Source organism: Mobula birostris, chromosome 13, assembly GCF_030028105.1.
Source record: "Mobula birostris isolate sMobBir1 chromosome 13, sMobBir1.hap1, whole genome shotgun sequence".
NCBI classification, from domain to species: Eukaryota; Metazoa; Chordata; class Chondrichthyes; order Myliobatiformes; family Myliobatidae; genus Mobula; species Mobula birostris.
The window spans coordinates 44,709,591-44,722,081 of NC_092382.1; the positions used below are offsets into that span (position 1 = coordinate 44,709,591).

At 49.1% G+C, this 12,491-nt stretch overlaps 1 protein-coding gene across 1 annotated transcript; it reads left to right on the forward strand.

Moving 5' to 3' along the window:
* The first annotated feature begins 306 nt into the window (after nucleotides 1-306).
* Nucleotides 307-9,276, forward strand: LOC140207589 (protein NLRC3-like). Its single transcript, XM_072276137.1, has 7 exons — nucleotides 307-414; nucleotides 4,296-4,467; nucleotides 4,566-4,631; nucleotides 5,569-7,324; nucleotides 8,192-8,278; nucleotides 8,433-8,600; nucleotides 8,765-9,276. Exons 1-7 carry the CDS (start codon nucleotides 322-324, stop codon nucleotides 8,850-8,852), a joined length of 2,430 nt encoding a protein of 809 aa, XP_072132238.1. The 5' UTR covers nucleotides 307-321; the 3' UTR covers nucleotides 8,853-9,276.
* Nucleotides 9,277-12,491: the final 3,215 nt, after the last annotated feature.

Consider the following 12,491-nt stretch of genomic DNA (forward strand, 5'->3'; position numbering starts at 1 on the left):
GAGGGTAAAGTTTAAAGGGGATTTAGGACACATGTTTTCCACAGAGAGTGATTGGTGTCTGGAATGTGCTGCCTAGGGAGGGACTGGAAACAGATACCCAGAGCATCTGAGAGGTGTTTCAACTCATGAGTAGGTCGAGAACGGAGGGATATTGACCATGTTCCTGAATATGGGATTGGTTTAAGTTGGCATCGTGTCCCATATGCATGGTACACTCTACTATTTTATGATCTGTGACTGACTACAGACCTGAACTCCGCATTCTCCGCCTTCCTGTCACATTGTGAGGATCACCACCTGTTCCGGTTGACGAGATTCTACATGGAGCGACTGGAGCAGGCGATTGAGGAGGGTGTGGAGGGAGTCAGCTTCATGTTAATGGGCGAAGATCACTTCACTGGGCGAGAGTATCAGGTAAGTGGGAGGAACATAGACTGAGTGTAGATTCTACTGAATCTATTACAGACTGACAGAGCCGGTGCAACGGCAACTCTGGGCTATGAAAATCCTGAGATGCTTGTGGTCAACATCAAGAATAGAGTTTTCGTTTGCAGAAACCATGAAACTTTATTCAGCAATACAAGCCTGTCTCTAATTTTGTGAACACGTTCATTTTTAGATCCAAGCAACACACATCAAAGTTGCTGGTGAACGCAGCAGGCCAGGCAGCATCTCTAGGAAGATGTGCTTTCTCTCTCTCTCCTTTTTCTTCCTCTGTCCCTCTGACTATACCCCTTGCCCATCCTCTGGGTTTTCCCCCCTCCCCCTTTTCTTTCTGCCTGGGCCTCCTGTCCCATGATCCTCTCATATCCCTTTTGCTAATCACCTGTCCAGCTCTTGGCTCCATCCCTCCCACTCCTGTCTTCTCCTATCATTTTACATCTCCCCCTCCCCCTCCCACTTTCAAATCTCTTACTAGCTCTTCTTTCAGTTAGTCCTGACGAAGGGTCTCAGCCCGAAACGTCGACTGTACCTCTTCCTAGAGATGCTGCCTGGCCTGCTGCGTTCACCAGCAACTTTGATGTGTGTTGCTTGAATTTCCAGCATCTGCAGAATTCCTCGTGTTTACATTTGTAGACCCGTTAGGATACAGACAATGATTGACAGTTGACGGCTTTAGTGATGTGTCACTTGACGGACATTGCAAGTGGACAGGGAACTACTTTACACCACACTGTCTGCCATCACATCATGTTCCCAATGCTCGATCTTAATGTCCATTCATCAGTTTGTATTCTCTTGATGACCCCCAGGTATCCCACAGATCAAATATATAGTGGCTTATTTCTCAGCTCATTTCTCGAGTCTACCTTCAACTCCATTTTCACTTGACCAGGCAACACTGGCTATTGTCTCTCATTTGAACTGCTGACCCTTTTTTGATCAATATCCCGACAATAGACAATAGGTGCAGGAGTAGGCCATTCGGCCTTTCGAGCCAGCACCACCACTCACTGTGATCATGGCTGATCATCCACAATCAGTACCCCGTTCCTGCCTTCACTCCATATCCCTTGAATCCATTACCATTAAGAGTTTTATCTAACTCTTTCTTGAAAGCATCCAGAGAATTGGCTTCCACTGCCTTCTGAAGCAGAGCATTCCACAGATCCACAACTCTCTGGGTGAAAAAGTTGTTCCTCAACTCGGTTCTAAATGGCTTACCCCTTATTCTTTAATTGTGGCCTCTGGTTCTGGATTCCCCCAACATCGGGAACATGTTTCCTGCCTCTAGCGTGTCCAATCCCTTAATAATCTTATATGTTTCAATCAGATCCCCTATCATCCACTCTTATCCTGCTGAATTCCAGTGTAGACAAGCCCAGTCACTCCAATCTTTCAGCATATGACAGTCCCGCAATCCCGGGAATTAACCTCGTGAACCTCCGCTGCACTCACTCAATAGCAAGAATGTCCTTTCTCAAATTTGGAGAACAAAACTGCGCACAATACTCCAGATGTGGTCTCACCAGGGCCCCGTACAACTGCCGAAGGACCTCTTTGCTCCTATACTCAACTCCCCTTGCTATGAAAGCCAATATGCCATTAGCTTTCTTCACTGCCTGCTGTACCTGCATGCTTACTTTCAGTGACTGATGAACAAGGACACCTAGATCTCAGTTTTGGAGGCCTCGCACTTACCAAGCACAACTGTACCAGAAAACAACATGTCCCAATCCACTTTCGTCTGATTCTTTCTGATACCATAAAAATTGGCCTTTCTGCAATTTAGAATCTTAACCGGACCAGACCTATCCTTTTCCATAATGATCTTTAAAGTAATGGCATTATGATCACCAGATCCAAAATGTTCCGCTGCACACACCTCTGCTACCCGCGATGTCCTGTCCCCTAATAGAATTCTTGTATGCACTGTCTATAGTTGTGATCTCAATATATTGATCCCAGAAACTTGAAAACGTTTGTCATACACTATCCCATCCAGTCCATCACATCCCATGGGTGTCCCAGTCACTAAATGGAAAGTTAATATTATCTACCATCAGAACCTTTTGTTTCTTGTTTCTGTGATATCTCTACATATTTGTTCATCTGAATCCCATTGACTCTTGGGTGCTCTGTAATATCGTCCCACTAACGTGGTCATCCCTTTCTTAATCCGTAGTTTCACCCATGTGGTCTCAGTGGACCAGCTATCCAATTTGTCCTGTCTGAGCAATGCAGGAGCATTTTTTCCTGACGAGTTATGCCACTCTCCATTTGAAATCCCTCCCGCTCTATCGAATCGTGTCTAACACAACGGAACCCTGGAATGCTGAGCTGCCGGTCCTGCACCTCCTGCAACCAAAATTACATTAATGGCTACAATGCTGTAACTCAATGTGCTGATCCATGCTCTAAACTCAGCTGCCTTTCCCACAATACTCCTTGCATTGAAATAATACACAACTCGGAACATTAGTTTCACCTAATTCATCCTGTAGTTTACTGACCTTGTACGTCGGCTTAACAACATCTTTCCCACACAACCATTCCATTATCCACTCTGGTTCTTCACCTTACCCCTCCTCCCCACCCCGCAACTCAAGTTTATCGTCTCCCAATGGAGCGCTAACAACCCTTCCCGCAAGGGTATCAGTCTCCCTCCAGTTCGGGTGCAAAACGATTATGTCTGTCCAGGTCCCACATTACTTGGAAGAGAGCCCAATCATTCAAACATCTCAAGCCCTCGATCATGCACCATTTCATCAGCCACACGTAGACTGTATTATCGTCCTGTTTCAGGCCTCACTAGCACGTGGTACGGGTAGCAATACTGATAACACAACCCTGGAAGTCCTGCACTTCAGCTTAGCATCTAACTCCATGTACTCACTTTGCAGGACCTCATCACACTTCCTACTCTTGTCATGGACCACGTGGAGCACGACCGCCGGCTGCTCGCCGTGTCATTAAGAAAGTTTCAGACTCGATGCGAGATATCGCTGGCTGTGACAACACACCATCCAGAAATCTTGTTCTCATCAACAGGATCTCCAGTGTGTCCTCTTAATCATTAAATTCCCCCTGTCAGCGCAGCTCACTCTTCTCACCCCTTTTGAGTCACAACAGCAAACTCAGTGTCAAAGGCATAATCGCAGTGGCTTTCCTCTGCTGGGCCGTACCCGGAAACAGAAAGCCATATACCTGTTACAGAGGAGTTACCTGCAGTGGCTTCCTATCCCCTTTACCAGTCCTGACGTCACCCAGTTACCTGTGTCCTGCGCCTTGTGTATAGCTCCCTCCCTGTAGAGCCTGTCAGTCAACCTCTCAGTCTCCTGAATTACCCTGGGCTCATCCAGCTCCAGCTCCAATTCCTTAGCACAGTCTGTAAGAGGCTGCAACTGGGTGCACTTCCTGAAGGTGCAGTTGTCAGAGACAATGGAGGTCTCCCTATCCTTGCCACACCCCGTAGGAAGAGCATTCCATGATCCTGCCTGGCATTCCCGCTGTTCTCACCGTGAAAAAGCGGTAAAATATTGCCAAAAATCTACCTACAGTCTCACCTCTCCCCCTCTGGCACAAAGACTCAACTCCCCACTCTATCTCTGGCTCACTCACACTATGTCTGCTCCGCTTAAACCTTGCCAATTTGATAATTACCCCACAATCTGTGGCATGCGGGAAGTCTAGACTGACCCCGCTCGCTTCTTTAAAAATTTCTCCCCCGCTGTGAACACTTCAATGGCAGTTAGTGATATGCGGCGAGCAGAATGTTCTGGGTCAGTCCATGTTCAGGGTAGATTTGTACCCATCCCTCCGCTCCTCAATAGATTCCCCGTTGTTCATTACAGAGTGTGACTGAGCTCGCGGAGAAGGGAAACCAAGCGGGCGCATCCAAACTCCTCCTGGATCTGGTGATGGAGAAGGGCTCCGGGGCCCGGAGGGTGATGTGGGCATCCTTTGTGAAACTACATCACCATTTACCGAAGCTGAGCAGGATATTGAATGAAATACGGGAACGTGGTACGGTGAACAATACACTATGTGTTACAGATGTAAATGCTGATGAATTTACAGTATTACACAGAACAGACTTCATGCAGGTTAATCTGTTTGAACAGGTGACGGCCAGTTCGCCTACATGGACACTGACCAAGATTTATCTGAAGTGCCCACGCATCTGAAAGGTAAGCGATGGAACGAAAATCTCAAATCTTTATTTCACTCTGAGAGTCTGAATACCTGTCTCTTGAGGCTTGTTTAGAGACTGTCAGAATCTAGGAGGCAGGTTTTTTGTTGCTCTGGCTGCAGGACAGGAAACCATTTGTATCTGCTACAAAGCCCGGCACCTTCCAGGTCTCGGGCTGTGCACCCAGAGGCCTCTATGAGTTTTATAGCAGACATTACAGTTGGTCAGAGAGGAAGCCTCAGCGCTCCCCTTTCACTAATGTCGAATATCCCGAGATTTGACAAAACTGAATCCAAACTGTTCCGATTGGAACATCCAACGCCAGCAAGGGAAGTAACACTGCTCAGAACTAAAGTGGGGCCGAGATTTGATGTTATTCCTCTGCGGACATCGGGGAATTGCCCGAGTTCACGTACCAGCTCCTCGGTTCAAGGATGTTACACCGTGACTGTCTCAGACTGGAAATGGAAACCAAGATTATGTTCCTTTTCTGTGGGTCAGTATTGACAGCTTAAACCTAAAGGCGTGTCAAGAGCATCAGGCCCATTGTGAGAAAAGTAAAAAGAGTTGAGCAAGTAAATTGTTCCTCCCCTCCACTGTTACCCCCCTGCGGTGTTGCACAGTTGAGCGGAAGCTGAGCAGTGAAAGCAGTGAAACCACCGCCCCACACAACACTCTCCTCTCCAGAATCACTTGTGCACTTGGTGCTCGCTGGACCATCTGAAAATTACGAACAGAGGGGAGGGGGAGCCTTTAACTACATATCTGAATCAGATCAGAAATGTTTCTGGGCCATCGTTCACTTCCAGACACTCTTATCTCTGAGCTCCCTATTTCACCCAAACAATGTCTTGAACATTTTTCTTGTTAAGGCAGCTATGTTCAGTGCTCTTCATCAATTCAGACATTGACGATCTTTTTCTGTCTGTCCCAAGATGTTCGATGGAAGCACATGGAAATTCTGCACGGGCAAACAGAGAAACTGAGAGTGAACACGATACTGACGCAGGACAAGGTGAAGATTTTCCAGCTGGTTGATCGATACGTTGAGCTCACGGTCATTTCTACTGTTCGAGATCGGACCCTGGTGGAACATGAGCTGCTGGCAAGAGGCAGAGACCACGAGGAGTGGAGAGAAAAACATCTCTGCGGAAAGCTGGAAAAAATCTGGATTGATCAGTTATTCAAGAGGAGCTTTGTTCAAAAATTGAAAAGCTCTTTCTTTGGAAACAAATCTGGGATTTCTGCAGCAGTGGCCGGAGTCCCAGGGATTGGGAAAACAACACTGGTACAAAAGATTGTATATGACTGGGCCACGGGGAAAATAAACCAACTATTCCAGTTTGTCTTTAGTTTCAAATTCCGGGATTTAAACTCCATAAACTGCAGAATAAACCTGAGGGAACTGATTCTGGATCAGTATCCTTACTTTGGGAATTCCTTGAGAGAGGTCTGGAAGAACCCAGAGGGATTGTTGTTTATATTCGATGGTTTGGATGAATTCAAGGACAGGATCAATTTTGCTGACAGTCAGAGAGACACAGAATCACAGAATGTCTGCCCAAATCCTGAATTCAAATGCAGGGTGTCGGACATTGTGTACAGTTTAATCCAGCACAAGCTGCTCCCAGGGTGTTCAGTGCTGGTGACCACCCGACCCACAGCATTACATTTATTGGAAAAGGCAGACATCAGTGTCCGGGCTGAAATCCTGGGATTTGTTGGTGAGGAACGGAAGGAATATTTCATCAAACATTTTGAAGATGAGACAGTGGCAGCAGCTGTTTTCAAACACGTGAAGAAGAACGAGATCCTGTACACCATGAGCTGCAACCCCTCCTACTGCTGTGTCCTCGCTCAGGCACTGGGCCCCTTCTTCACACAAAGAGTCAGGGACCCGCAGCGAGTTCCCAAGACCATCACCCAACTGTACTCCTACTATACTTACAACATCCTGAAAAACCACGGCCGTGAGACTGAAAACCCCCGTGACATGTTACTCAGGGTCGGTCAGATGGCCTTCAGAGGAGTGTCCGAGAAGAAGATTCTGTTTACAGATGTAGATATGATCAACTACAATCTGCATCCTTCCCAGTTCCTGTCTGGATTACTGATGGGGCTTTTGGAGAGAGAGGATTCTGCCCGGAGCGTGGTGTACACATTCCCACACCTCACCATCCAAGAGTTTGTAGCTGCAGTCGCACAATTCCTGGATCCACATCCCAGGGATATCCTGAAATTCCTCACTGAAGCCCGCAACACGACTGATGGGCGATTTGAGGTATTTCTCCGTTTTATTGCTGGTCTCTCCTCCCCAATGACAGCTCGGGGTCTGGAGGAATTTCTGGGTCCATTTCCTCATCAAACAACCTGCCAGGTGATTGACTGGGTGAAGGAGGATGTTAAACGTCAGATTGGAAACACAGAGTGTGAAGCTGGTAAAAGGAGCCTCCTGAACACATTGCACTACCTGTTTGAGTCTCAGAATCGTGGACTGGCTCAGGACACGCTGGGATCAGTGGAAACACTTTCATTCAGTGGAATGACACTGACCCCGATTGACTGCGCGGTCCTGTCTCATGTCATCGGACTCTGTGATACAATAAAACACCTCAACCTGGCTGGCTGCCACATTCAGTGTGAAGGAATCCAGCGGCTGGGACCAGGGCTGCACAAGTGCCAAGCTTTGAGGTAACTTGAATCTCTCACTCTGAACGGTGAAACTATTCCATTGTGTTGTTTCAATGTAAAGGAATTTGGGTAAGACTGTAGTAAATCTGATTGTGAAGAATTGCGACAAATGACCCGTGAACAACAGCCGTTGCTTTAATAGTAGTAAATCACAAGAATGGCCGTGTTTCTCGCTGCCTGTGACACGTCCATTGACAATATTCCCTCTCAGTGATACTGACACTGTCAGCAGCAGGTGGGTTAGAGATTCACACACACTTCCCGGTGAGGGACAAGAGACCGTCAGGGGACTGTACCAGTGAGAAGAAAAGAAATACCATTGTGAGATTGTTCTCCCCTGCCCTTCTCCGTGCGTGGCTATCACCATCAGTCCACCTGTGTGACTTTGCTCAGTACCAGATACCCATGGGCACATTTCCTCTCCACAGTTCAGGCACACCCTCCCTTGCAATCTATTTCTGCATTCTCTCGTCTTGTAGGATTATCTTTTCCCATTGGTTTCTTTCTGTGGGATCTCTCTTCCCCATCCCCCTTCCTCCTGTGGGATCTCTCTTCCCCATCCCCCTTCATCCTGTGGGATCTCTCTTACCCTTGCCGCTTCCTACCCTCTCACGTCAGGAACACTTTTCTGACCATCGGGGAATGAGACAGAATATGTGGAGTTCACAAAGTCACACCGACAGACTACATTACTGACATTCGGTGAATACCCTGGAGCTGGGCAGTGAGGGACATTGACAGCGATGGAAACTCCGATCAGTGATTTACTGAAGGGTTTAGTGTTTCCTGAAATATCCCAGTGAGAGAAATTCCCTCAGACCCACGGTTTGAATCGCTTTGTTCATCAATTTGTCTGTTTGCGTTTAGAATTGGGCACAATAAACTGAGAGATTCAGGAGCGAAACTGGTGTCCGCGGCTCTGAGGAACCTGGAGCGTAAAATACAGAAACTGGGGTAAGTACCAGACTGTGGGAGATTGTGTTTACAGTCACTGGGTGTCTGACACTGAACATTAATGTGACCAGTAATTGTGTTGATAAACACTGGGGATTTCTACCGTCTCCTGTCTCTCTGTGTCCTTCACCCTCACTCTCTTTCTCATTTCCAGGCTGGGGGGTGTCGGTCTCACAGATTCTGGTGCCGAGGATCTCATCTCCGCTCTCAGTATAAACCCATCACTGACAGAGCTGGACCTGGGATGGAACTCGCTCACAGACCGATCTGTCCCCGCTCTCCGAGACCTCATACTGACCCTCCCGAGTCTGGATTGGATCGAGTGAGTGATTTTGTTAATGTTCAATGTGATAAAATATTAGCGGATCCGCGGGTTTTCTGGTGATATTTGTCTGTGAGTGTTGTTGAAACATTAACCCCAGTCCACTGTTACTGACACTGTTGTGTAATCTGTTTATTTCATCTTTATTCTTCCATCTGTTTCAGGCTGAGGGGGAATCGGTTCAGTGAGACCAAGTGGAAGGAACTGAGATCTCTTCTGGAACCCAGACCTGGACTGACAGTGTCCGTGTGAACATCTGAATGTGTGAACCTCCCCGCCCGAAGGATGGAAACATTTTTGGCCGATTCCCCACCCTCCCATTTAACTCCTGCCCTTCCCGTTAATGGCCGTGCGCCAGGTGTAATTCCCGACGGTTCTAATCGAACTGGTTTCAGTCGCGGTCTGTGTCGTAGGGTCGATCACCGACCCATCAAATAGTCCCTGGGTCAGAAACTGAGAGCAGCTACCACCACACCATCCCATCAAGCACCCTGGGGTCAATCACCGAGAGAAGCTCCCTCCGCACCAACCCATCACACACTCCCAGGTCAGAAACAGAGTGAAGCTCCCTCGATGCTGCCCTTTACACACTCCCCGGATAAGACACAGACAGAAGCTCCCTCCTCACATTTACAGGGTCAGACACAGAGAATTCCTCCACACCATCCCATGATACCCTCCCAGAGTCAGACATTGAGGAAATCTATCTCCAATTCGTCCCATTACAAAATTCTTGTGTCAGACACAGAATGAAGCTCCCTCCACACTGTCCCAACACACACACACCCAAGCCCAGACACAGAGTGAAGCTCCCTCGATGCAGTTCTTCACACACTCCCCGGATAAGACACAGTGAAGTTCCCTCCTCACCGTTCGATTACAGAGTCACAGGGTCAGGCATAAAAATTTCCCTCCACACCATCCCATGATACCTTCCCAGGATCAGACATTGATAAGATCTAAGTAAGATTCGTCTCATTACAAAATTCTTGTGTCAGACACAGAGTGAAACTCCCTCCACAGCATCCCATCACACACTCCCGGGATTAGTAACAGAGTGAAGCTCCTTCAACGCAGTCGAAATCACACACCTTCCAGATCAGTCACGGTGTGAAGCTCCCGTCGCACCGTCCCATCACAGACTCCCCGGATCAGACAGAGAATGTAGCTCCGTCCACACTGTCCCATCACACAGTCCATGGATCAAACACAACGTGCAGCTCCCTCCATACTGTCGGATCACACACTTACAGGGTCAGACACAGAGAATTCCCTCCACACCATTCCATGATACTCTCCCAGGGTCAGACACATAGAATATCTCACTCCGGCCTGTACCATTACAAAATTCCTGTGTCAGACACAGACTGTAGCTTCCTCCAAACCATCCCATCACACAGTCCCCTGATTATACACGGAGATAAATCTCCTTCCACACCACCCAACCTCCATTCCCCGAGGTCAGACACAGTGTGAAGCTCCCTCCACACCCTCCCATCAAACAGTCCGGATCAAGCACTGAGAGAATCTCCCTCCACACCATTCCGTCACACATTCCCAGGATCAACACAGAGTGAATCCCGCTCCACACTATCCCAAAGCCTGGCAATGTTTAGTTGGTATGTTCGTGCTCGGGCAAATATTGAAAAGGAACACGCGCAATCCACGGCGAGTTTAGAGGCGTTCCGGAACCGTTGGGCTCCGCGGGGTGTAAATGCCATCAGTGATGGAGATGGGAACATTTTGGTTTCATGTGCATTGTCTGTTTGTAGTGAAGCAGCTGTGTTAGTCACTGTTTTGTAAATATTGTAGACCACGCTACTTGTACTAAAAGAATTGTGTGGGAAAAAAAGGGGGTCAGACACAGAGTGAAGCTTCCTCCACAACTTCTCACCACACACTCCCCGGGTTTGTTGGTGGCTGCTAACTGCGTAGCTCCCAGCTGCGGCCACTGGCAACTCACCAAGAAGCCGATTCGCTCTAAAAACCGGACACAAATGCCGTTGTTCCCCCGCTAACATCGGGACAACGTCATTCCACCTTTATCGCCGCGATTCTCGGTCAGTTTAGGAGCCGAAGCATCTGTTGAGACGTCTCGACCTCTCACGGCCTGGGAGTTCTGCAGCACCGACGGAGACTTTCCTGGTGTTGGAGTTTCTGGTGCCGAGCCACCGGGGTACTGTCGTGTACAAACTTTTTCTTCCAGTTACTCTACTCGCTCCAGGAATTTATAACCGGCACCGCCGTATATTTCTCGATTCGGACATACAGCCAAAATGCCGGAACGGTCTCCAGGGACTCGCAGGCCGTTGGGGAGTTATGCAAAGACCGCTGCCTCTCCAGCCTCGGACAACGCCCTGTTTCGGTCGGTGAAAGTAAAACGCGGGGTGCAACGTATTTTGTGTCCTGGAACTCCTCTGGAAAAGTGTGCAGAGGCCATGGAGGACCTGGTGGGGAAAGGTGGTATTTTGGCCACGGAGAAAGACTTTGGGAAAGCAGTGTTTTATCTGCAAAATGATCTGTTGGTTAATCGGGCTCTTAGCGGAGAGATCACGGTGGAAAACATCCTTTTACAGTTGGAGCTGGCAACGCATCGTCCTCAGTGACGTTAAGCCTTTCATTCCCAACGAGGACCTGCTTCCCCCACTAGCCAGCTTGGGACAAGTAAGGTCAGAGATAACTGCCATCAGACACAAATTTAAGAGACGTACCGTAATCTCTGTTCGGCGTCAGGTATTCGTGCAGGTGGAAAGGGAGAACGACGTTGAGGGCCGGTTTACTGTCCGACACGAGGGGGCAGACTATCAGGTGTACTGCAACTCTGAGCGCCCACGGTGCCATACGTGCGGGGAGGTGGGGCGCTTTCGGAGGGACTGTCCTAATACCCGAAACCCGAGGGAGTCCACTTCGGGCACCAGTGCCCCAGCTACCTCTGCCCCTGATCCTATTCCTACGCCTGTCCCTGCTCCTACCCCGGACACTGCCCCTACCCCTGTCCCTATTCCTACGTCTCTTCCAGTCCTTGCTTCTGCCCCTGTGGTTCAGGTGGGAGATCTTGAGGCTACGCACAGGGAGGTTCAGGCGAGGGTCGGGGTGGAGCCTGTGCGCGGCAAGAAAGCAAGAAGTCGTCCAAACACTCTAAGAACTCCGCACCGAGACCGCAGAGCTCACGCCCATTTGCCCTGAAATGGAGCCGGAGGCTCGGGGAAGTGCGCAGGTGGACGGGGCGATGGAAGCGGAGAGTACCGCCCCATCAGTGAATCCTGCACCTGTGTGCTCCTCCGGCGTGAAGAGGAGAAGGGAATGTTACCCCAAGGGGGCAGGGAATGTAGATGCGGGGTGTCCCAGGAAGGGGTGGGAATCCGGGTGGAGGTTGTTTCTAAACCTGTGTTCCCAGATGTAGCCACCAGTCCTGTGGTAGATGATGTGGTTGTTGAGAAAACTGGTGCTAGCCCTGTTTGCACAAATGAGACAGCCCTGGAGCCCTCCACCCAGGACTCAGTAGTAAACGCCTCCCTGGAGGCAAGTGTATTGAATAATATGAGCGGGGAGGAGACCAAGCTCTCTCAGGCTGCCAGTGAATCCCTTGGACAAGAGGTGCTGCAGTCCCCTTCATACCTGTCCCCTAGGGAGGGTGTACATGCCGACCCCATCAACTAATAGCCTGCAGGGAGACCCTGGGGATTATCCCTCCACTGTCATAACTGTGGATAAGTCTGATGCGACGGTGGAGAGAGCAGGTATGAGTGAGGTACCCGCTGCACAGTGTGGGTTACAACTGCAGCCATCTATTGGAACACACGAGGAGGAAGATGGGGGATCTATTTGCAGTGAGGGATTGGAGGGAGAGTCCTTTGATAGTGAGACATTGGACATCCTCACCCCTCCCGA

Coding starts and splice junctions, on each gene's coding strand:
- LOC140207589 (XM_072276137.1), top strand. CDS start 322: ATGGAGCGACTGGAGCAGGCGATTGAGGAGGGTGTGGAGGGAGTCAGC. Junction 415..4,295: donor TCACTGGGCGAGAGTATCAG/GTAAGTGGGAGG, acceptor TGTTCATTACAG/AGTGTGACTGAGCTCGCGGA. Junction 8,279..8,432: donor CGTAAAATACAGAAACTGGG/GTAAGTACCAGA, acceptor TCTCATTTCCAG/GCTGGGGGGTGTCGGTCTCA.